This window comes from Lutra lutra, chromosome 8 (assembly GCF_902655055.1).
Source record: "Lutra lutra chromosome 8, mLutLut1.2, whole genome shotgun sequence".
NCBI classification, from domain to species: Eukaryota; Metazoa; Chordata; class Mammalia; order Carnivora; family Mustelidae; genus Lutra; species Lutra lutra.
Genome location: NC_062285.1, coordinates 140,744,888 through 140,770,411, shown reverse-complemented (window position 1 = coordinate 140,770,411; position 25,524 = coordinate 140,744,888). Strand labels below are relative to the sequence as shown.

General features: G+C 55.1%; 1 protein-coding gene across 1 annotated transcript in view; it reads right to left on the bottom strand.

The window, feature by feature from the left end:
• Window positions 1–11,305: 11,305 nt before the first annotated feature.
• FBLN1 (fibulin 1) overlaps window positions 11,306–25,524 on the bottom strand; it is an 80,253-nt gene continuing 66,034 nt past the window's right edge. The window contains exon 17 of the mRNA XM_047742633.1: window positions 11,306–12,100. Within this exon, the coding sequence (XP_047598589.1) occupies window positions 11,961–12,100 (140 nt within the window). The 3' untranslated portion in view covers window positions 11,306–11,960. The remainder of the gene's footprint in view (window positions 12,101–25,524) is intronic.

The following is a 25,524-nucleotide window of genomic DNA, read 5'->3' as shown; positions in this document are numbered from 1 at the left end:
CTGGAAGGTTTCATGCATGTGCCACAGAGGAGCCTGTCCTGGGGCCGGCGTCCATGGCTGTTGGCTTGGTTATGATTGTGCTGTTGTTTTTATCCTAGGGATTGGCACACAATAAACATTCGACTGATTTTTACCCAATGGGACTGAACCTAGTTGGTAAAGAGGAAGGACCGGGCTGCACAGAGCTCATGAGAGCTTAGACGGAAGCTGGTCTCTCCTGTGTGTCTGTCTGTGGCAGAAAGAGCCTGGGAGGGCCCCAGAGGAGGGAGTGCTAGGCTGGGGGAGTCCATGAACTTCTGCGGCTCAGGGAGGTCCTCTGTCAGGTGGTGTTACTGGTATCGACCTCCCAGTGCTGCCTGGAGGTGGTGGATGGTCTTTCTCTAAAGTAATCCATCCTGGTCCAGTTGGAAGCACCTTTCCTCTCCCAGTCTCTGTTAAAATGTGTGAGTAGCAGGTGGTGTCCATCCCAGAGCTCTGCAAGCCCGCCTACTGCCATGGGCGTCCTGCCTCTCCCCCGCGCCCAACCACCCGAGGAAGCCCAGCCCTGGGGCGTAAATCCACCACACCAGGACTCACCTCAAGCAGTGTCCGTCTTCCTGTTGGATAATAAACAGAATGCTTGGCAGGAAAGCCACAGACCAACCCATAAACTTTCTCATGTTACCCCAGGTTAGTGTTCTCCGCTGAAATTTTGTGGGACAAAAAGAAAATAAAGAAAGTCTTTTTTTCCCTCCCGTGGACCGGAAGAAGGGTGGAATGTGGACAGTGGCCCCTAGGTCCCAGTTGGGTTCGTTGTTCTGGGAATGGATTTCTTCCTGTTCACCTACAACACTAATGTTCTCATCATGGACCAGAAGGGAGGGGGTTCTCTTGTGACGTCAGTGCTGTTAGCACATGGCCTGGGACACCAGGAGCTTTCTGGGCTGTGGTTTTTGGTTTGGGAAGCTGGCGTGCTCAGGTTTCCACGGCGATGCTGCTGGTGGGTGGGGCTGACAGTAAAGGCTCATCAAGGGAGACGAGGCAGAAATAATTTCTTTGTAGGATCACAAACTCTTTGCACCGGGGGAGGCAGGCTCTGCTCTCTAGGACAAGAATTAGGCACCTGCTGTGTGCATAGCAATGTACTGGTCAGAGAGGAAAAGACATCCAGCAGAATTTCTTCTCAGATCTGTCTGCCTTTACCCACAAGGAGGGCAGAGTAGCATTTCGCTTCTTAGGAATGATCTGCGATCACTGGCTTCTCGAAAGACAGATTGGAATAGTTCACCTGTAAACGTGCAGGATCTGGGGTGGCGTGGCCGGGGTGTGAGAGGGAGGGGTTCATGCAATAATACAACGTCAGGGTCATAGCTGTTGGCCGATGACCCCATTACAGTTGGCCCTGGTACCTCCTTAGATTTCCCATTTAGGACCTTGGCCCTTGGCCACACAGAGAGGTCTGTTAGCGCGTGGTTAGATGGCCACATGGGCTCTGTGTCATTTCAATAGCTCTGGGTCCCACCTTCCAGGTGACCCCCTCTTCCTTGGACCTCTTCAATGCCCAGAGCTCTGCATGCCTGTCTCCTGCCTCCATCACCACCCATCTCTGCCTCTCCTTCTTCACAATAGCTCTGCCCAAAACCAGGGCTCCTGGGCAGACTCTAGGTTCTGTAGGGGTGTGGGGGGAGAGAGAGGTGCTGGACGGGGGCTTCAGGCTTCCCTACAACGTGGGCTTCTGTCACATACGCTAAGGTTCTCCCAGGCTCCCAGGCAAGCGGTCAAGCTGACCATCACAGACACCACATACTTTGTCCCAAGGGTGGGGCTGCATCCGTTCTCCAGCATCACGACTACTGCCAAGGACTCAGGGAACCAGCCCAGGCTCAGGTGTGTCAGACCCCTGAGCTACGTGGACCATGGTAGTGGGGGTGTGTGTGGCAGGAAGGAAGTAGAGTCTGGCTTTCCAGAAGAATCTCAGGAAACCCAAAGGGAGAATGGCTGAAACCCCAGGAGATGCTTTCAGTTCTTTTCAGCTTCCCTGCAAGTATGCTGGCCGGGCCTCCGCTCCAGGGAACAGCTCAAGACTTGACCCGTCATTATGAGGGCCACCAGACTACCAAGTCCGGCCGTCCTTGGATCAATGCGTCGCAGAAGACCCTGCTGGGGGGCGGGAGGCTCCTTCCCACCGGGGACCTGGCGCAGAGGCGAGCCTGGCCGCCCTCCAGGGGAGTGGGTGTCGGGTTCCCTGCCCCTAATAACCACCTCATCTGCGTGTGCTACCTGCACGCAATTAATTATGCAATTATCTAGGCTGGGTTGGAAGAGCAACTATCAAGCTGTCAAGATAGGCCATGGGATAAGAGTGTTTCCACTCTTCAGAGTGGAAAACATTCCTTTCTAATTTCTAAACCCCATGAGACCGCAGTTAAAGCAACATCTAGGACTCTGGGGTTAGAGCCCCGCTTATGTAGGTACGTAGCATTTTTACTAACCTAAACCGTAGTCACGGAGGTATCTAGCACTTTTTACCATTATGACTACCTCTCGCCCCAAAGTTGGCAGTGTCAACACAAGATGGCCAATGTGGAATTTGAAGGGGAGAAGATGGTTCTTGGTGCAGACCAGAGGCTGGGGGCCGGAGGCCGGAGGCCGCGGGCAGGGCAGGGGGCGGAAGCTGACTCAGCGCCTCGTCTTGGCCAGCCCCGACCTGCCGACACAAGCATCACTTTGGAGAGGACTCTCGGTGGAGGGCACAGAGGATCCCGGGGGTGAGACCATGGCCTCGAGCCTGCTTTGGGGCAGATGTGAGGTTGGGTCTTGTACCCGTGGGTGCTGAGCCTTTCCAATGAACGGCCTCTTTTCTGGCGAGCCTGAAGCTACGGTATGGGGGAAAAGAGGCGGGTGAGAAGGGGTGGGTTTCGGTTGGATCTCAGACAGAACTCCCACCAGGAGACCCTAGACTATCTCAATGCTTGTGAGACCAGGAAGTCCCCGCCCCCCCGGCCCGAGACTGCCCCGTCTTTAACTCCCACCGCCCGCAGCGCCCGCTGGCCATGGAGCTGTCACGGGTCCTCAGATGGCTCGACAGGCCTGCGTGTCTGCTGTGTGGCATGGTGTGGCTGCTGGAGAAAATACGGCAGGAGGCCTTCACGTTCATTCATTCCTTGCAGTTCTGGGGGCTGAAATCCAAGACCAAGGTACCAGGAAACTTGGGTCCTGGGGAGGCTCCCTTCTGCCTTGTAAACAGCACCTTCTCCTTGTGTCCATATGACATCCATATGGGATCTCGGGGGCTTTTCTTCTTCCTATAGGGACACTGACCCTCTCAGGTCAGGGCGCCTCCCTGATTACCCTGAATCACTCCCATAAAGGCCCCATCTTCAAAGAGTCACATTGGAGCGTAGGGTTTGAACGTGTGAATTTGGAGGGGGACCCAGTTCAGCCCACGGTATGGTGGTCTTACCTCTCCCATCCAATAAACATGGCCTGCGAGCTTATTCTGGGCCCGACACTGAGCCAGGGGAAACCCAGAACGGAGATGAGTCCCTGTCCTCTGGGAGCCAGCTCTCCAGTGGGGGACAGGCACGCGAACGGACAAAGCAGCTCCCCGGGAAGTTTCCAAATGCACGGAGGAGGCAAGAACCAATCACACCTGGGAAATTAAGGGAGGTGTCTCAGAGTGACAGGTATTTCTCTTTTAGAGTTAAAAAAAAGAAATGCGGGCTGCCTGGCTGACTCAGCCGGTAGCGTGTGCAACTCTTGATCCCGGGGTTGTGAGTTTGGGCCCTGTGCTGGGTACAGAGATTGCTTTAAAAACATCTTTAAAAAATTATGCTAAAATAGCATAACAGTTAACATTTTTGTCCTTTGTAAGTGTACGATTCAGGGATACCAAAGACATTCACAATGTTCTTGTCCCATTCCCTTCTATACCTCAAAGATTTCCATCCTCCCCGACAAGAACTCTGTACCCACTGGACACTGACTCCCTAAAACATCTCCTCGGCCCCTGGAAACCTCTGCTCTATGTTCTGTTTTGATGTAATTTTCCTCTTCTAGGAACCTACCTCTTAGAAGCAGACTGTAGAATAGTTGCCCTTCGGGGTCGGCTTATTTCCTTCTTTTTTATGGATGAGTCATTTTCCGCTGAATGCCTACACCGCGTCTTGTCTACGCAGTCACCTGCTGACGGGCTCTTGGGTTGTCTCCGTCTTTCAGTTGTTGTCACCGGTGCTGCTCTGAACATGGATGTACAAATATCCGTTCTAGTCCCTGCTTTCAGTCCTCTTGGATATAGACCTAAAACGGCTGGCATTTTAGGCTCGATCTTGTGGGGTCAGGAGAAGTTCACCCGGCGGGGAGGGTGGAGAGGGTGTCAGTCGAGGTGGAGGGATCTGTGCGTGCGGGTCAGTTCGGTGTGTCTGGACCCCGCGTGGAGTGGGCAGGGTGGGGAGTGGTGGGTAGTAAGGGGGGGGCCAGTGTGAGGGGTCCTGTAGCCACACCATGAGGTGGACACGGGAGCCCCTGAAGGATCCGGGACCAGGAGCAGCTCCGGCAGATCAGGGTTTGGTAGAGTCGCCGGGCAGCTGTGGGGAGACTGAGGAAGAAAGAGTCAGCTGGGGGAGGGGCGGAGCGAGGCTACTGACGGAAGGAAGGAAGGAATGGGATCAGGTGGTGCAGGTTCTCGCCAACAAAGCAGAGGGGCTGGGACCCCGGGTCCTCTGCTCTAAAGGAGCAAGTTGCCGGCGGGCAGCGGGACCCGGAGGTCACGGCATTTGGAGGGAGAGTGTCTAGGCTGGCTCCTGGACTGGCTCCAGCTGGGTAGAGACCCACGCTTGTTTCACGGGGCCCCAAACACACCATCCGGGAGACTGCTCCCAGGACGGTGGCACCAGACCATGAGTCCCTGCAGAAGGTCAACAGGAACAAGCCACAGTGACATTTCTCTGCAGGAGACCAAATCCAGGTGGTTTCAATGATCCGAAGGGAGTGCTTCACTCTGACTCATACGGCTGCCCCTTTCCCTTGTGGAAGCTTATACATGGGGAAAACACCGCTGCTCACGGCCTCCGAACCACGCAGGAGCTGCCCCAAGTATGAACAAACCAGCTGCGTTTACAGTGGATCCCTCGGCGTCCCGTGCCCAAACCTCCTCATGCCCCACAATGTTGAATAATTAAATCGTGGCACCTCGAACTTTTCGTGGCCACCGGGGACCACAGCTGAACTCCCCAAATGGAAGGCTGCGGCGGTCCGTCTTCTGGGCTACTCGGTGTCACTCGGGACGTTAGTTTTCACTGAACCACTCGTGTCGAGGTGGACGGCTCCCTCTGCTCTGTGCCCACCACCCGCACCCCCTTCGCCAGCAGCAATTCCCAGGGAAACAGATGCCTGTGATGTAGCTTCTGTCCTCAAGACTGAGACCAAAGGGACAGGCCAGGCAGTTGCACCCACACTCATCTTTGCCTCACTTTTGCAAAACATGAGGAAATAGCAGAATTAATTTCCCATTGATGATGTCCGAGGACTCTATAAACCAAAAAAAGATGTATTATGGAGCAGGAATTTTTAAAAAAATATGCATACACACGTGTGCACACACACACGAGGATATCACTTCCCAGGGCTGTTGCAACAAATTACCATGAACCTAGCGGCTTCACCCAGCAGATAAGTGTGTCCTCCCGCAGCCAGAAATTGAGGTGTCTGCAGGGTTAGCCGCTTTGGGAGGCTCTGATGGAGACTTCTTCCCAGGACTCTCCAGCTTCTGGAGGTTGCTGGCAATCTCTGGCTTGTGGGGGCCTCACTGACCTCTGTGTCCCTTTCCAGGTGGCCATGCCCTCTGGGTCTGCGTGTCAAGTCTCTCTCTCTTTTCTTTTGTAATCACACCTGCCTTTGGACTTAGGACCCATCCTAAATTCAGGACGGGCTCACCCAAAGAACCCCTGCTTGATCCCATCTGCAAAGACCCCATTTCCAAGTAAGCTCCCACTCACAAGTGCTTGAGATCAGGACTTAGACCTATCTTTTGGGGGGACTCTAGTTGACGCCTACACATAGATAAAGAGTGCCTTGGAACCCTGAACTTTATTTCACTTACCAAACAGTCAGTCAGCCCCCTTGCCTCGCCTCAGTCCCCCTGCCCTACTCTAGCCAGACTTGGGAGCGGGTACACAGGGGTCCTGTTCACACCGTGCCCCTTCCCTGGCCTCCCCGGCCTCTAGTTCCCAGCTCGGATCACTTGCCGTCTCAGTGCCAGAGCCCTGCCTGGAATGAGGTGAGCACGTCTGGGACTCCAGGTCAGGCAGTCCCAGATTATCTGGGATACGTGCTTATGACATGTGCTGTATGAAGGGAAGTCTGTGCCCCGGGTCGTGGGGATCCAGGAGAAGCCTCAATTCCGAGAGACATGTTTGGGCTGAGGCTTGGAGAATGACACGGAGAATAAAGCAAGTCCGTTTTCTGTAAGCCCTGAACACAAAGCAGAGTCTGGTTTTGTAAAAACAGTCCCAAGGTGAGTCCTTTGGTAAATGAAAAGTTCCTTTTGTTAAGGAAATAATTACCTTCTATTCTGCTCCCCATCCCCTATCCCAGGGACCAGATCTTTTTTTTATCTTTGAGTCCTCGCCACCCCCGGTGCCCAGCAGGGTCCTTCTACCCATCTTGCTAAGTACTTGTTGAGTTGAATTAGAAATACCATAAACCACTTATTAGAAATAATTAAGGACTCATCATTACTGTTTGATGTAACAGGTGTGGTGGTCATGTTTTAAAAGCCCTCATCATTAGAAAGGTATACGGAAAAAAAGTGTTTAAAATATTTAAACATGAAATGACTTGATGTCTGGGATTTGCTTTAAAATATCCCTGCACTCTTCCCTCACGATGGTGGAGAGTAAGTTCTCATGCCTGACAAAGTCCCTGGCTCTGCATAGTGACGTCCTCCCAAAGAGGACAGAATGGACAGGGGGACAGAGTGACTTCAAGCGAAGAAGCCTACAGACCCACCTCACCTAGGTGATGAAGGTCAACACCGCCAGCGTTCAGTACTGTGGATGGCAGGTGCCCGGGTAGGAGGGCCTGGGAAGGGCCCTTCCCTTCCGTGGTCATCCCAAACCCATAACCCAGTCTGACCGTGAGAAAACCATCAGGCAAATCCCAGTTGAGCGTCATCTGACAAATATCCGCCCAGGACGTCTCCAAACTGCCAAGGTCATCAAAAACAGGGAGAGTCTGAGACATTGTCACAGCCCAGGGGAGCTGAGGAGACATGACAGCCGAACGTAACATAGGATCCTAGATCGGGTCCTGGGACAACAAGAGGATATTTGGTACAAACCAAAGGCACCAGAATAAAGAATGTGTTTCAGTTAACAACGACGCATCGATATGGGTTCATTCATTGTAACAAGTGGACCGGACTCATGCAAGACATCAACAATGGAGAAACCAGGGGCTGGGTGTACGCAAACTCTGCCCGATCCTGACAACTTTTCTGTGACTCTAAAACGGTTCTAAACATAAAGTTTATTGAAAAAAAAATTCCTGTAAAATAAAAAGGAGCCAGGGGAGGGGAGAGATGGAAGAGGACTGGCAAAACGTCTGTAACTGTTGAAGCTGGGGGATGGGTGCGAGAGGTTTCTAGACTCCTTGCTGTCCTTGACTGCATCTTTGGAAGTTTTGAGGAAGTAAAGTCCCAGAGCACGGGATAGGGGGTCACGCTGTGAGTTCTATAGCGATGGGAGCGAAGGGTCATCCCAGGGGTGAGACAGGTGTCTTCTTGAGAGAAGATGGCCCTGAGCTGACCTGGCCGTGGGGCTGGGGATGAAGTGTGTGCGTGTGGGTGTATGTGTATTTGGGGGGAAGTTACAGAGGCGTTCCTGGCACATTAAGTGTGTCTACAAAATGTAATGATTATTCGGGGTCACGGCGACTGTCCCCACACTCCCTAAAGGCTGTATTTTACAAGCTTTGCCGTGCTCTACTTCTCCCTTAAGACTTTGTGAGTCACTCAAGAGTCACTTTCCGTCCCATTCCACTTCCAGGAGGATGGTCGGCGGCCCCTAGGAGCCCATCTCTCGGGCACGAGTAATGCTGGCAAGTGTGATGGGAGGTGCGGGATGGCTGCCAGCTCCCAGACCCAGACGTCACTGGGGCAAGCAGAGTGCGGCCGGAGAGGGGGTACAATATGCGAGCTGGCCCAGGGGGACAGTCCAGCGGCCCAGGAAGCGGCCCGGGGACAAGCGGATGTGCCCTCTAGCAGCTGGTGTCCCAGACGGAAGGAGCGAGCAGTCTGCGGGGGCAGCCAGTTCTCATGAGGCCCCTTGAGGTGTCTTGTAAACTCCTGCTGAGTCCCCAGCTGGTCCACATGAGACTAATAATAGAATAAAGAATAAAACAATAATAGAATAAAGAACGCCCCTTCAACTCCACCTGTGATGATAGCACTATTTACGGGGACCCGATGTGTGGCGGTCCTTGTGCTGTTCACGTAATCCGACCGTTTTGTCCCCGCAGCCGCCGGCATGAAGTACGGAGATGACTTTCACTCTGCAGCAGCAGCACTGAGGGTCTGAGATATGAAGCCACTCGCCCAAGGCCACACGGACCAAGGGTGGCTGGATCTGAACTTGAGCCTGCGAAACCCAAAAGTTTTTTTTTTTTTTAAGTTTAATTTGAAATTTAATATCATTGAGTCACCATTTCTTCAAAATGCAAACCGATCTTACACAACGATAATGGTAGAACCTAGGAGGTGGGGGGACCCCAACCTTCACTGTCAAATGCTTCCACCTCTCTCACTGCGTGTTTGGAAATTTTCACAATAAAACACTGGGGATGAAAAAATGTAGCATGACTTCCAGGTGTTTTCTTCACCTGAACTCACTTGAGGACCTTGATGGGACTTAGGCAAGGGGGCTTACCTCCTGTCGCCCTGCACGCTGGTCCCTCCAGGACGCCAGGACACCCAGGCCCTCCTGCCACCATGCTGCAGTGGTCCTCGGAGCATCAGTGAGGTTCCCTTCATTCACAACAGAGATGGCTTTCCGGTAGAATAGGACAGCCCAGACCTTCTGGAACCTTCCTTCCAACTTTCTTTGACTACCAAATCAGCAAAAACGATCTGGTCTAGTGTGTGTGTGCCTTTGGCCTCTCATCCTGCTTATGAACTCGCTTTCCCTATAGTGATTCCCCTCTATTATTTTGTCCTAAGGCCACAATTAAAAAGCGATCACTGTTGTCTGGGGCCCAGAGGCCTAGCTGGTTCATATTCGCTGGTCGGGAAGGCAGCTGAAGCCGGCCCTGGCAGGAACTCCTTGGCAAGAATAATGGGACACGTATTGGTCCATTGGGTGCCCGATCCAGAGCACAATATCAAATATGGAAAGTTGGGCTCTTGTGTAATCGACACAATTGTCTCCCCGGGCTCTCATGGGTGGTTAAGAAAAGGAAACACAGAGCGCACTGGTGTGGCCTGGTTGACAGTGGCCATCGCTGTCATCGTCACCATCATCACTTGAACGATGAGTGAAGTATGATCGGACACAGGCACGCAGCTCCTGACAGGTGCAGAGCGCTTCTGCGCTCCCAGTCTCCAGTGCCGCGGGCTGCGATCGGGGGCTGGGGGGCCGGGCAGGGATCACTGCCTCCACTTTGCAAGTGCAGAAACTGAGGCTGGGCGGATGGCGGTGACCCGGGCTGCTGGCCCCTGCCAAGGTGAGGTCTGACTCGGCCTCTCTGGCTCTGAGTCAGGCGGGGCAAGGGCCCGGCTTGCTCTTCTCCCCTCTGCTTTCCACCAGGTAGCTCCCTGCCCTCAGCACTTTCCCTCTGCCCGCTCCCACGCCCCCCACGCCCCCCACCCCCGGCCCACGCTCAGGAAGGTTGATTGGCCAACATGGATCATACGCTCCTCTGAGAGCCAGTCAGAGACAGGAGGCGGCTCTGCCCACCAACGGCAGCTCCCACCCTAACCCCTATAAAAAGAGTGGGAAGACCTTTTCCAGGGGCCCTTGCTTCTGTCGTCCAACTCTGCCCCACCCAGGAATCCGGGAGTGGGAGAAACCTTCCCAGATCTCTGAGGGGCTGGGCCCCAGCTGCCTGACCCTTGCAGACTTGTCCCCCAAATTGCAGGCAGGAAACCAGAACCCCAAGTGGTTTCTCACTTCCTGCCCATCACCCCAGGCTTCCATTCCTGTGATCGGACCCCAGGTCCCCCCTTCCCCACCAAGACCCCAATTCACCGGCATCCGGAGCTGCTGGGACGGCTTCCTGGACTGTCCAGGCCCATCCCGCTCCCCCTCTTCCCAGCAATTCAGAACGCCCAGACCCTGCAGGTCTTGGTCCTGGCTGGCCCCGGCCTGGCTCTGACAGAACAATGCCCCAAATGAGGGGCCTCAGAACGGCAGGAGGCCCCAAAGGCAGCTAGAGACCCCACCCCGCAGAGTGGAAGTAGCGCTCATTTGAATGACCCGAACGCCAGCCACAGTGAAATCCCAGCGAGGGTGACGTCCCCTTTGGGGCTAAGATCTCAGCCAGTGCCAGGGTCCGGGCTGCTGAGATGAGCTGGGGCATGGGAGGAGAGAGGCTCTGAGCCCCAAGCGGGGTCCCTGCCTAAGAAGCTGGGATAAACCCAGGGTGGGGGGCACCTAGAGGAGGGGCATGTGTGGGAGCGAGGGGCCCTGATGCTGAATCCCGTGGGTCCCAGGGTGTTACCGAGCATGGGCTAGGCCGTGCTCCCTGCCAATGCTGAGGGTGTCGGGAGACCCTATAGACTGGGCCCGTCCACATCTCTCTGACGCAGGGCTTCACGGATGAGTGGAGTTCGGTGTCTGATAAACTGACTTTGAATCCCATGTCCCTAAAAAGCTTGCGGCTTGGGCCGTGGTGTCCCTCTCTCGGAGCCCTGTCTGCTCACCTCAAACTTGTGTCCGGTCATGCCCACCTCGGGTTCCGGGAGCAAATAAATGAAGCACCACAGGCCGAGTGTGTGGGGACTCCCTGTGCCCTGGGGGTCTCTCCTTCCTGCTGAAGACAATCGTTATTTCTCCCCGGTGATTTCTAGAGGGGACCAGAATCCCATACGGAACACCATCTCGTCAGGCAGGGCTGGGCGTGGGGCATGGGCGAGCTTGAACCACACTTGTCAGAGGGCGGGCGTGAAATCGGAAACGACACGGGTGGGAAGCTATTCCTACGCACAGGCTGGGCCCACCCAAAACCTCTGCAGGGGGCGGGAGGGTGCCTGAGAAGGTGTGAAGGGACAGTCCCAGGAGCTTTGCTAGTGGAGAACCCCCTTCTTGAAAGACCCTCATGCACAGGCCACCAGGAGGATGACAAAGCTGTTTATTTCCCACCTCTGGTGAAAAAAAAACGGATGCACAGTGCAGAGAAAACCCAGCCATTCCCTCGCTGACCACGCAGGGTCCGCACTTAAACCTAACAGGCTCTGTCCCTCCCGAGGGAATTCTCCTGCTTTAACAGATCTGTAACACACCTTCTAAGTGCTCCCCGAGGCATCGGGGCAGGGCAGGTCATACTTGCTACTGGACAGCACCCACGTCCTCGGACACACTGCATCCGATTGGCGAAAAAAGTACCAGATGTCAAACTACGTATGATCAGTGCCGAAACTGGTTTTCTCTCGGCATCTAGACTGGCTGCCCCCTGAAAAATGTCTTTCTTTTCTTGGTCCTTACCAATGCCCAGTCCCCCCCACCCCTCTGCCAGGGTAGAGAACGGGAGCAAACTTTAACCTTGGAGTCAAAAATTAAGCAAGGTTTTCAACAGACAGTTGAGTAACTGGACTTGTTATTTAAATACCAAAATACACCAGATGAACTTATTCATCTGGCTTAATACATGTTGGCCTAACGCTAAGACAAATACATCAATTTAAGAAATGTCGATGGGGACAGGCACGGTTGGTGTGGCAACGACTTGGCCCGGAGACACAGGTGTGGCCGCATGGCACGGACAGGCCCTCAGAACCAGTACTCGGAGACAAAGATGTGCACGTTGACAACGTTTCTGTGGGACACCACACCCCCGACCACATAGTTCATCTCCAGCTTCAGGACGGCATGGAACGGGCCCACAATGGGCCGCACTTGGCGCACGACACCTGGGGAGAGAACAGAAGGCATCTCAGACCTCCTCACGTCCCACACTGAGCCAGACGTTTGAATCCCCCATGTAGTAACGTCTACCTCTGGTGGTCGCCCCTGGGCTCTGTTTCCACCTCCAGAGGACAAATGACTGTGAGTTCATTCTGGCCATCTACCTGACAAAGGATTTGGAAGAGCCTAAAAGCGGGCCTGGTGTGGCGTAGACGCCCAGGAGACACCCGTCCCTCTCCTTCCTACCCACCGTGTCTAGTTCTGACCCAGCAGAAGGAGCAAAGCACATGTGATCCTGTCTTCTGTGACACGGAAGATCACAGTGGAGGGTGACACTTGAGCTCACTGCTCGGTGTTGGTGGGAACCAATGAGCGAGAAGCATCTGCCAACAGAGTCTCAGAGCATTGCAGTCTGAGCAGCGGGGCCTGGCCAGGGCCAGAAGGACAGGCGGGGACAGGCGATGGAGGGACCACACGAGGGCCATGACTGGCAGCCTGCAGTATGGGCTCTGCTAGGGCTCAGAATACAGGGCTCAGACAAAGCCCAGCTTGGAAGACACCCTGAGATTTGGAGGGGAGCAGGATCGGAGGGGAAGAGCAGATTTTGTAACTCTCTCCAAACCCGCGCCTGGCCATCTCCCTGTCTCTGGGTCAGGCTTTGCGGGCACCTGCTTGCCTCTGCAGGACACCCGAAGGCTCAGAGCAAACTCTCCTGCCCTCTGGGAGGAGACAGATGGGGCTACGGTGGGCATTAGCCTGACCGGACAGAGTCAGGGAAGGCTTCTTGGAGGAGGAAGCAACACAAGCAGTCTGGAGGTGGATGGATCCCCGGGGCATGGCCAAGCAGGTGCCACCAACAGCTGTTGACATCTATGCATGAATGATGTCCAAAGTCCTTTCTCCATCCCACCTGCTCTGATATTAGGACCTGCCCCAAGTCACGTGCTGTGGAGGGGTGGGTCTCCCGCTGGACTGCACAATTTCCGTGGCTGATTTTTAGCCACAGAGGCGACGTCACTGAGGCAGGCGTGGGAAGTGTGGACCAGCGCCTCTCAGCCGACTGTCGTGGTGTGCTGCCCCAGCATGTGGGCAGAGAACAAGCTGGGGAGTCGCAGCTCCGCAACCATGTGCTGCGAACTCGCCTAATAGTTTCCGCATCAGACTACTGACCGCCCCCCCTACCAGACCTCGGAACCAAGCCCAGGGCGGTGTGCAGGCCCCCAGGGCCGTCTCTGCCCATGTCAAAGGCTTGGGGCTGTGGGGCCTGCAGGCTGGCAAACGCCTTCTGCAGCGGCACTGGTTCCCGGTCAGGAACGCCAAGTTCACGGTCAGAAGGGGAATCTGGGTGTGCCATTCCCCCTTTCACTCTCTGGGCTCATGTTTCAAAAGTGAAATGCCCAACAGCCAAGGTAGAATTCCAGGCTATTCTAAGTAAACAAGGGCTTTTGCTCTGATGGAGAGATATTCTGCAGGCTGTCAGCACCCTTCCTCTGCCCCTGCCCGGCGGTGACACCGTGGCTTTGTCCTGGGTGAACGCCGAAAACAGCTTCAGCTGTTAAAGACGCGGCTTGTCAGCGGCCCCTGACGGCCCGGCCACTCCCGCCTGCCCCGCCCGGGCATAGAATCTGGACGGGTCGGTGGGGGCTTCCCGATAGCCCCCCTCCGTGTCACCCTCTCCTCTCCCCTGGCCTGAGGCCCACAGTGCTACCTGAGGCCACCAGTGGCCTGGGTTACCTCCTGATGTCTCCCACGCTGGGGACAGAGGTTACTGCTCTATTTCCAGTGCTCAGAGAAGTTTCTGTGTTCAAGGAAGAGGTGAGAGGCCGGGGGAGCCTGAGAATGATTTTGGGACAGAGGAACAGTGGAGTGCAGAGTACATTTCTCCAAGCAACGATCAGATACGTATTTATTTCTATTAATCATCATTCTGTTTATATAGCATATAATTAATATGTGATACAGATTATAATTTTATATATGTTATTATTATAATGCCAAATATATAACTAGATAATATGAAATATGTAAATATACTTATTTAGAATATATTAAAAATCTAGGGCGCCTGGGTGGCTCAGTGGGTCAAAGGCTCTGCCTTTGGCTCAGGTCACGATCTCAGGGTCCTGGGATCAAGCCCCACATTGGGCTCTCTGCTCAGCAGGGAGCCTGCTTCCCTTCCTCTCTCTCTACCTGCCTCTCTGCCTAATGTGATCTCTGTCTGCCAAATAAATAAATAAAAATCTTTAAAATATATATATTAAAAATCTTTTATATAAATATTATATAAAAATATATATTTTAAATTTATATAAATTTTTCTATATCCATATATTTTATATAAATTTGTGATTATATAGAAATAGAAAATGTATACATTTGTACATTAAATAGAAATATTATACATTATTATGCACACACATTTGAATAGCATGAACGGTTCAGACCCACAGACGTTCTGAGTGTTGCCAAGCACACACTAAGGAAGTGTGTCAAGGAAATGTTGGGCTGTCCTTACGGCTCAGCGTGGGGACAGGGAACGGCGGTACGACCCCAGAAGAGTTTGTTAACCATCCTGCGTTTTAACGTGCTCTTCTGTGAAACAGCAATGAAAAAAAGCAACCTTCAAAATCAGAAACAAAACAAGCAGGAGGACACCTTCCTCCTCCTCCCCCAGAAATGACTACTGGACGGCAAAAAAGCATTTTGCGATTCCAACTTGAATGTGACCTGATGTTCAAAGTATGGCTGAATTCTTGCCTGACGGGAAACCAGAGCAAGTGTTGAGTATTTTTACTGGATTGATTTTAAAACTGGACTGAAAGGAAGGCCCCAAACGTGTAGAAAACGTTTGTACAATATCCGTCACGTTGGGCACTTTCCCAGGTTTTGTCTCTGCTGGCCCGGGCCGTGGCTCATTACTCGGCCACAGCTCAGAGATGAGACAAAGGGGTGTGGGAGGAAGCCTGGGGCTGTGTTAGTGAAGGGGGCACTGGGAGGGGCCACCGGGAGGTGGGCCCGAATCTGGTGCAGGTCACGCTCAGAGCCGGGATTTCCTCAGGGTCTTGGCAATTAACAAGAAAAATGATTAAGGCGGAACAAATATGTGTGTTGCCAGTGGGAAATAAGAAATTGTGAGTGCATGTAGGAGGGCTCAGAAGCATGTCCCCTCCTTCCCACCCCCCGGGTCCCCCACCTCACCAGAAGGGGCTTCTCGGCCCCTTCCCTCTGACCCGAAGTCAGCACTAAATCCCCACCTCTAACCACAAACCCAGCCAACCCAGGGCTCCCTTTCCAGGCCACACCCACTCTGTGGACCTGACCATGACTTCTTCTGCTCAGTCACGTTTCCCCTGGAGCTCTGGTTCAGGTGAACATGTTCCCTCCATTCCCAGCATAGTCCAAGCTTGAGTTCTACCTCCTAGTCCTCCCTTTGACCAAATCCAGGTTTTCTCCTGATATCACTTCTTTCTTTACAGCTCTCCTACCCACTGATCCACTCACCATCCATCCAATCATCCATCCACCCACCCAACCATCCATCCATCCATCCACCCACCCACCCACCCATCCATCCATTCTGGCTTCCTCCCCACCACTGATTCTAGACCAGCATCCATTCAGAACCACCATCAACCTTCCTACTGCAGGAAAACAAGCAAGGGAAGAAGAGAGACTCGTGATGCCCATCTGTGACCCCACAGAGTTTGGAAAGACTCCCCCAGGGGTCCAACTCCCCCCCCCACCCATCAACTTGATTCTGTAGATGTGATATTGGTGTCTGATATGGACCAGGCTCGGGGTACCAGCTAGACCACTCAGGTCTTTTTCCACGAAGCCTCCCCAGCCCTGGGGTCCATGATACCTCGTCCCTGCAGCTATAACGCCGCCTCTGCCCATGGCTGGGAAGCTCCAGTCAGCTCCCCTTCAAGGGAGATGGCATCTGCTACTCGGGTGTCCCACTGTCCCCAGCACGGGGCCTGGAGCCCAACGCAGAGGGAGCTCCATTGTGACGACTGAGTGAGATAAAGGTGGAGAAAGAAAGAAGGTAGGAGGGAAGGAGGAAAGAAGGGACGGCAGTCCTTGAGGCCCCCACAGTCTAGGAAGGGAAACAAAACTCTGTCCTGAAGGAAAGAGGAACCACGGAAGGTTCTGGAAGGACGGTAGTTAATGACCAGTCTAGCAACAACATGCAGGCCGAAAGGAGGCATGCTTTTCCGTCGTGCCTGGCGTGTCCATCTGACCTGCTGGGGTCTGTGCCTCCCCAGCTTCCTGGAGCCCCAGAACAACAACAAAAAGACCATGGTGCCGGGTTCAACTGTGTTAATCTTCCAAATCCTCGTCCTTGGCATTTCTGCTTCGGGTCTCAGATGCTGCTGGTATTCCTCGGCGTGTCTGTGCCTCTTAAAGATATAATTAAGCCTTTTTTTTCCCCTTTGAAAAATGTAGGCCCCTCGGGCTCTTCACCTTCACGTCTTGTCTCTGCTTTGTAAATTGCAGTTGATGTGCTGGGAGCCGGGAACCCCACAGGAAGCACACAGGTCCAGCGGGGACCCTGGTCATCCCAGGGGTCTGTGGTCAGCCTTCCTGGTCCTCAAGCCACACCCCCGCTCCCTCCCCCCAGCATCTGCTGCTCAGAGTGGCACCCGAGTGCCCGTCCGTCATTTGAAAGGATGGAAAACAGCTGTGGAGCTCCCTGCACGGGTCTTGTCTCTGACACAGATGCTGATCTAGGAGGAGACCTGGGATCATAGCTTCGGGTTCCGGGGCTCACCGCACACAGACCAATGGTGTGACCTTGGGCAAGTCACCATGCGTTCTCAAGGTCAGCCTTCAACCCAGAAGCCCTGTGATTCTGACCGACGAGGTGTAACGGCGTGAACGGGACTGTCAGAGAGGATTTTAACAAGCCAGATGATGCATCAAGGAACTTCGTGGTGCTCTCATGTCAGTGGAAATGAACCATGCATTTCAGAGAGATCCGGCTTAGGAAAGACGGGTAAGAAAGTCGCAGCCTACAGAGCAAAAAGAGTGAGGAGCTATTGCTCCTCGGAGACAGGCTAGAGAGCCATTGCTCTCTTGGGGGTCATCAGTCTCCGCAAGGCCGTGAAAGTCCGGAGGCCAACAGCCCAGTCTTTCCTGGCCACTCCGGTGTCTCCAGTGTGTGGCACGGAACAGGTCCTTTGTCCTACTTTGCACGTGACACACAGGAGGCACTCGGCCCACATTTGCTGAATGACTGAATGAACGAACGTACACAAAAACATTAAGTACAGTTCATAAAGTGGAAACTGTCACCCAGAAGGGAGAGCGTGGGGAGCAGGAGAACGCAAAGTGGTTGCGGGTCCTTGAGTTTCCCGGCTCGGGTGGGAAGGGGACAGCGAGGAAGAGCCAGGCCTCATTGTCTGGCCTTGGTGGCCGCCATGCAGAGCCACGAGCAGAGAGGAAGGCAGAGCGCTGGCCCGTGAGGACAAGGTGCTGGGACCGAGAGCCGGGCAGTCAGAGGAGACCCATGGTGTCCCGACAAACCCAGACGTGACAGGCAGTCAGGATGGGCCCATCATTATGCACGTCTCAGTGAGGTTTCCTCGGTACAAACGATGGCCCCTGCAGAGGAGAATGAAAAGCACAGACCAACGGCAAAGAGGAAAACCCAAGAAAACAAAGATACACTGTGGCTACATAGAAAGCAAAACACTAGATGGGGTGCTTGGCTGGCTCAGTCGGGAGTGTGTGACGCTTGATCTTGGGGTCATGAGTTCGAGCCCCATGTCGGGCCTAGAGATTACTTAAAGTGGCACCACCAGAACTAGAGCACGGACGGGCTGGGACAGAGACACGCAGCTGGTGAAGGGGAAGGGAAATGAGTGGATCCCACATGCCCATCTGTTCTTAAGTCCTCACCACAGTGCCATCGGGAACAGACCTTCCCCACCCTTCCCTGGGAGAAGTGGATTGGGCTTGAGGGCCGGATGCCCCAGGTCACACAGCCCACACCTCCGGATGCCATCTAGCTAGGACGGAGCCAAAGCTTAGCTCTTCCCATCCCCCTGCATCTCTTTCCTCCTCACAGTGCCACGTGACATGGAGGAAGCTTCCAGAATGTGCTGCCTTGGCCTACATCAAAGGCAAGCACGGCAGAAAGGAACCACGAAGCCGTCCCATCTGTAATCAGCAGTAGCGGAATTGAGCTCCTGAAACTCCGTCTTCCCTTCTTGCCCTAAGAGACACCCAAGCAGGTGCTTGGAAGGAAGGAGGAGGGTGTCTGGGCTGCATATTTAAAATACCAAATGGCCTTCAACATGTCTCCGCAGAACTCGCCCTCCGCACTTCTCGATTATTATAAATGTGCTCCCCACACCGGCCTCCCCGGAGCTCGAGCAGCTTGGACCGGTGGGATGCAGGCGGCCACACGGGAGGCAGCCCCCCCGAGACCAGCCTTCCCCTCCAGGAGGAATGTGGAAGGCAAGGACGCTCTGCGCTAGACCTTTCAGCCTCACTCTCTGACTCGGAAGCCGACGTCTCTATGGTGCTTTGTCCTCGGGACGCCCACTCCCGTCTGCCGTCTCGTCCTCCTCACGTCAACCTCACTGTCTGTGCTCCTGGAGGAGGAAACCGGCTCCATGCGGGGAACTGAGTGAGTTCTGAGCGTCAGGGAGTCAGTCCTGGGCCACAGCCCCTTCCACGGAGCTATGTGGCTCACCAGAGGAAGAGGAGGCTGGGCCCTTTTCTGGAAGGGATTCGCCGTCTAACGCACTGACTGTAACGGTTGGCCAAAAAGCTGCCCATGATAGAAGGGATGAAAAATCATTTCCTGTCCCTACCCCTGCCTGCTGGGGTCCTTCGGCCCCAGACCCAAGCTCATCTGCTCAGATCCCCCCAGATGCCCCCTCCCCCCAAATCTGTTGCCCTTCTCTAGTCTCCAGAGAATGCGGACCCCTCCTCAACAGGCCTCCTGGCTCGGTCACCGTGGGGACAGACGGCTTCCATGCACAAGAATGTCCAGACCCTCCTGTCTGCTCCAGCCCCAACCCCACCCTGCCTCAGGTCATGCCTGACCTTACAACACTTGCTCCTTACCCCCAAAACTCTCCCCTCACTGTGGCCACAGCCAGCCTTCTAGAATGCAGGTCTGATCCTGGGGTTGTGTTATGGCTCTGCCAAAAATCGTGTCTCCCCCAGCCCAACCCCCAGCTCCCAGCAGGTAAAGCTCCTTGCTCGGGTCCCCCACATTCTTAGCGCTCTGCCGCTGCCACACTGAACCCCTCGCAGTCCCCCCAGGAGGCGCAAAGGTCATGGAAAGGCAAGTGTGTGCAAGTCTTGCCAAGGGGACTTAAGATTGGGGCTGGGAGTGCCGGGGAGAGACAAGTCCTGCCCTCTGCTACAGCACCTCTTTCTTCAGAGGTGATAAGGCCCCAAGGAATTAAGACGCCGGCCCAGTGTGCAGCTGCCAAGTTCAGAGCGGGCTTCCCAAGCCCCCACCGCTGGCTGCAACACGGCGCCCGCTCTTCTCTTTCCCTTGGCGAGCACGGAGCCGGTGCTGTGGGCACAAGCTTGCCCAGAGCTGGCGTGGGTCCTCGTGGAGCTCTCGGCCCCCTGGGGGAGTCCGACGTAGAGGGCGAGGCCGCAGAGACTGGGGAAGTGAGGAAAGAGGCTTCCGTGGAGCTTGGGGGAAATGCTCACCCCAAATTGGGCACTGGCCGCCCGTGAGAGCGTCACCGAGGAGCTCATCTCGGCTGAACTTCGGCGGACAAGCCGGCCTGGCAGGAACAGTCTGGGGGCGTGCTCAGAAGCGCAGCCGCAGGGGGATTTCAGGACCGGGCCAGACCCCGAAGAGTAGGACTTCGCCCTGCCCAAGGTCGCCCTGGAAGGTCACGGCCTAGGAACCCCACACGGAGTCCCGACACCCTGTATGCTCTCCTGACTCACACTCCCTGAGCCCGAAACTCAGTTTCCTCCTCTGTGGACAGGGAGAATCACCCACAGGCCTGCTGCAGGTAGGATCCCCGATGTGCCGGAAGAGTGCCTGGCTCACAGCTGGGTCCCCGGGCGGTGAGTTCTTTGTCTGCCGGCGGTGACAACTGGGACGCTGGGGTCCCCTGTCTCGGCCAAAGAGCAGACGTTCCTCGCAGAGTCTGTCCAGAAACGCCCGACATCGAGTCTCTTCCTGCTAACAGGTGACGAAGGCATCTGGGTCCTTTACACATTATGGTTGTGAGGCGAGAAGCCTTGAACTTTCAGATTTTCACCCAACTTTCCTTTCCTGAGTTTGCATGACATGCCTCCACTGCTGTTTGCCTAAAACACTGTATTTTTTTTTTTTTTTAAATAAAGAGCGATTTATGAGTGTGCCCAGTGCTATCAAAGGCTTTTCCAAAGGTGCATGACAGCGGCAGCAGGAGGCTCACGAATCATCCTGGCTGGGCACAGACAGTCCCGGGGGCCACCTTGGGCGACACTGAGAGTCTGCTCTGGGATTGCTTTAACCCCGTGGTGACTCTGGAATTCAGCGGACCCTGGGCCTGGGTGGTGACCTCCTAGTGTGGTGGGTGTGTGCACACACGTGTGTGCTAGAAAGACTAACAAGCAGGGTGATGGAGGGGGCCATTGCACAGAGGAGCCCCTTGTAGGTCCTTGCCTCCTGGAATTCCCAATCTTTAGAAGAGCAAATCCAGCAAATCCAGCGAGAACTTGCGAGGCCGTGACCACCGCGCCACTGCTGTGGGCGCAAGCGTTCCTCTGCTCTTGTTCCAGAAGGAGCCTCCAGTTATCCTGCTCCGAGCATCTCCCCCCATCCTGTTCTCTGGGAGGGCCTTGCCAGGGTCACCAGGGGCCTGGGCATCACCGAATCCAATGGGTGTGCCCTCCTCTGGGACACACCTTCCCCTCTTCCAGGGTATCATGGTGGCAGGCTCGCCAGCTCACCCCGACCTCGAGCACAAGGGCTGTGCGCCCCATCTCTGCTTCTTCTCTCTGTGTCTATACTCGCCTCCTCAGTGAGCTCATGGGTTCTCGGGCTCTGACCACCATCCACACGCTAACGCCTCCCAGGCTCATCGGTTCCACGGAGTGCCACCATGGGGCTGTGGAGTCCTGATCCCAATGTTCAAACTGAACCTCTAGCCTCCCCGAAGCTTCCATGTCTTGGCCTTCCCCTCTCAGCAGTCTTCTCTTTTTCAGGCCAAAATCTGTGGGGTTATCCACCCTAAACCACCCCATAACAAAACGTGGCACCCCCTTCCAATGACACCTGAATCTGTCTCCCTCTCACGCTTTCTGCTGGGCCCACATGGGGGCCCACCATCCCCCCAGCTCAGTCGGCTATGAGAGCCTCGGCCCCACACTCGGAGTCAACCTTTAAAGCATTAGATCATCTCACCTTTCACCTCAAGACCCTCCTGTAGCTTCCACCTCACTCAGTGGAAAAGCCAGAGGCCTCGAAAGTCCGTAAGACTCTGCCTCACCAGCCACCAGCTCACACCTCTGTTCTAGCCTCATCGGCCTCCTTGCTGTGGTTCAAAGACACCAGGCTTCCTGCTGCCTCAGGGACTTTGCACATGCTCTCTGCCTCACATTTCCATGTGGCTCATTGCCTCAGCTCCTCAGGTTAGACAACCATTTCCGACTACCAGATTTAAAGTCGTTTCTCTGCCCCACATCCCACCCTGCCCCTCCTCCTCTCCAGCCCTCCGTGTCACACTCACCACCCCATGACCATGAACATATTCTACTAATTTCTTATCTGCTCCCACCCTCTGGAATAAAATGAATATGTGGCAGGGGTGCATGTCTCCTAGGTCACTGCTGTGTCTCCTGGACCAGGACCTGCTCTGCAGGACACAGACATTTTTTGCTGGAAGAAGGGGTATGAGAAGGGTCTCCCAAGAGGCCCATCCAGGCTGTTGTGGAACACAGGGGAAGAGCCAAATACTCAGCCGGTGGGGGTGCAGAGGACAGGCAAGAGGAGAAAACAAGGCTTTGAGGGATGGATAGGAGTCCACCCAGAGGAGGAAGCAGGGAACGTCCTAGCTAATGTCCAGAAGAAGAGAGAGGCCATGGCTTCCCAGGGTCTGAAGCACAGGCTGGGGTTGCTGGAGACAGTGGACAGAGAGAGAGGAGGGACAAGAATGCTGAGCGCTGAGGAGGACAAGGACAGGCCTAGGTAGAGGACATCTCTCTGGCTGGGCAGCGGGGGCTTTACAGTTGGCTGTGGGGATGTGAGGGGAGCCACTGTAGAGGGTCCCCAGCTCCTGGCTTTAGGAACCGAGTGGCTAGAGCACCTTTTGCCGTGACATGGAAACACTTTGCTGAGAGAGGAAGGATATTTGGCCGGGCTCAGCGGGGCCAGCTCGGGCCTCTGGGGCCGCTTGGGCAGGAGTGGGCTTCCCTGCATGCCTCACTTGGGTGGACTCCAAAGCCCTGAGCCCCTCCGAGCCCTCGGAGGGTCCAGTGCAAGCCTGGAGGGCTGCCTGGGGGCATCATCAGCTGTGTGATGGGGTGACCTCTGAGAGTCTGTCTGGCAGTCGAGAGCCCTTCTCATAGGGCTCTGGGGGCCTAAAGCTGTCATTTGAGCATGGTGACTAGGTCAGGCACAGCACTGGGTCCTGTGCCCTCCACCCCATCTCTGCTCCCTGGGATCCCAGCACAGGGGCACAAGGAGTGTGTGTGCCTATCATCTCCATGCCGTCCCCTTCAAGAGACCCTCCCACCTACCCTCTACCTCCCACCGCCCTCAGTGAGGCTGCCAGCCCTCAGGGTGAAATCAGGCCACAGCCCATCCTGGGCCCCGAGGCAGCTGGGCCATCACCCCAGGAAACATGCTGGCTGTGGGCCAGGGTGTGGCCCGGGGTGACAGGCGAGCTGTGCCTCCAGGAGGAGAGAGAGCACCTAATCCCCAGGATTTGCCGTGAAAGCCGGGACAGGGCCAATCACTCGTCACCCGGCAGGGACAGCCGCACTGTTGTTTTTAGGTGGAATTTCTCAATGTCATCTGTAATGTGTACTGATCCCAGGCCAAACTTTCTGAATCAGACGGCAGGACGGGGTCAGCAGCACATGTTTAACCCCTTAGGGGGTAATGATTTTAAAGAGGTGATCTGCCCCGCCTTCTGGGACAGCTAACAGGGACCTGAAGCCAGATTGTTGGGCAAGCAAGCGCTTTGCTCCCTGGGTGTGGGAGTGGCGGGCAGAGGCGCTGTGAGCTTGGGATCTTCACTCACGAGGTCTTGTACCAGGGCTGCCAGGTACTAGTCCGTATGTTGTGCACTGCACCTGGAAGAGGCTGCAAATGGTAGCTCCCTAGGGTTTTGCAGTGCACAACATATTCAGCTGGATGAGGCAGGCCTGCCACAGACCAATTCTCTCTCCCTCTGAGACATGAACAGGTACAGGGCCTACAGGAGCTCAGATGGCAGGACACTAGGGAAGGTAGGAGACAGCTCCACGAAAGCAGGCTCTGTGGCTTGGGTGTAAGTTGGCAGCCCAGTGCCCAGCCCGGGGCTTGGCCTAGAGTAGGAACCCAGGATGTTCTTGCTGAATGAACGAGATAATTCAAGGATGGCAGAACTTGGAAGGCACAGCCTCCACCATCCTGCTTCTGGCTGGGCCTGCCTCACCCGCCCAAGCCACAAGGATGGGCCCCAGGCAGCTGGAGCTGCTTTGGGGTGAACACCCCCGGCGCTATCATTCCCTCAGGTGACACAAAGCTCTCACCTGCTCCAGCTCCGAACGGCTCCCCACCGCGGCTCATTCATCCCTAACAACCCACCCAGCTACGTTCAAGCATGCATGTCCCCTCCAGTCCTCCCGGTTGTCAACCCAGCAAGGCAAGTATTGAGGCAGTTTTGCTGGGATGAAAACTGAGGCTCAGAGACGTTATGCGAACTGCCTGGGGTCACACAGTTAGAAACAGGAAAGCAAGAATGAAGCCCAGAAAGTCTCACCCTGAGTCCAGGGCTCCGACTGTGGCCACATGATCACATTTTGCCCCAGAAGAGCCACCCCAACTACTGATAATTTTCAAATAGTAAACTTGCCATGGAGTAAGAATCCTTCTACCCACAGATGAAATTGGAATGCTATTTCAAAGCTTAACTGTTTTTAGTTTGCTTTAAGAGGGGGTACTGTATGAGGATGCCCATGCCCTGGTTGGCTTGGACAGTGGGGCAAGTGGGGGCCGTCAACCCCTCTCCACAGAGGCGGCTCAAGTCCCATGAGGATTGACTTTCTGCACAGTCATTGCGGGCCAGGCACGGCTACGAGCCTTCACACAATCCTTCCAACTAATTGCATTAATAGGCGTCTATAATTAGGGCACATCCCTTCTGCACCTAACTGGGAACCATCTCTAAGGTGAGTGGGACAATCACGTGATCCTCCATTCATTCCGCCTTTACTGAGTGCAGAACCAGCTGCCACGGTGCCAGGGCAAGTTTCTCGGGGGCCCAGGGGCCTTGGAGCAGCCCACGAGGCCAGGGAGCTCAAGCCAAAGTAGGCACGTTGCCGACCAGCTCTCCAGCCACAGCTCTGACTGCTGGCTGCAGGACCCGGGGCTGGCCATTCAGTTTTGTCTTACAGCAACAGTGATGCCGTCCCGCCAGGCAGCACGAGGAGGGGTTTGCTCCCAAGTGTCGAGCTTGCAAAGGGCTCTGTGCCCGGGGATGAGTGAATGCACACGGGGCCCCAGATGACTTCTCCCCTCCCAGGTGAAGCTGTGAGCAGACCCTCCAGACCCTGGCCCTGGGTCCAGGATGGCTTGAAGCTGGGGACGCGAGGCTGAGCCTTGATCTTACAGGGTCACCCTTCTCCCAAGCCGGCAAGTATCCCCCATCTCAGAAATCAAACCCTATGCGTGTACCCCTGCCCATCTTCATGCTCCTACAGACCTAGATGCTTAGCCTCCCCCATGCCTACACACACCCACACACACTCACCCGGAAACTCACACCCACCCACCCACACGCACCATGCACGCCCGCACGTGCAAACACACACACACACACACACACACACACACACACACACACACACTGTCAGACCAGAGGGCTTTCCCAGAAACAAAGTCACAACTAGAGTGGGATCTGAATTTCTCTCCAGACCTGTAGGTTATAATTAAGGCATGTTTCTAGCCAGAGTCCTGCCCGGCCTACACATAATCCCCTAAGGTGCAAGTGCCCGTAGAGGGTGCGGCTTGGCCCAGGCTGAGCGGCTCCCCACCGCGGTCCCGGACCCCCGTCCCCACCAGCCCCCTGTGGGCAGACAGGGAAGAGGCAGGCCCAAGGGTCGCGAGGAGCAGCCCCCGCTAAGGCCGCCTGTGGGAATGAGAATGAGTCGGCCCTGGTCAGGTGAAGGATCGGAGAAGGCTGTTCGGGACCTGCTCCCTCCCGGCACGCGGTGTCTGAAACCCGTCTCTTGACCATGTGGGCTTACAGGG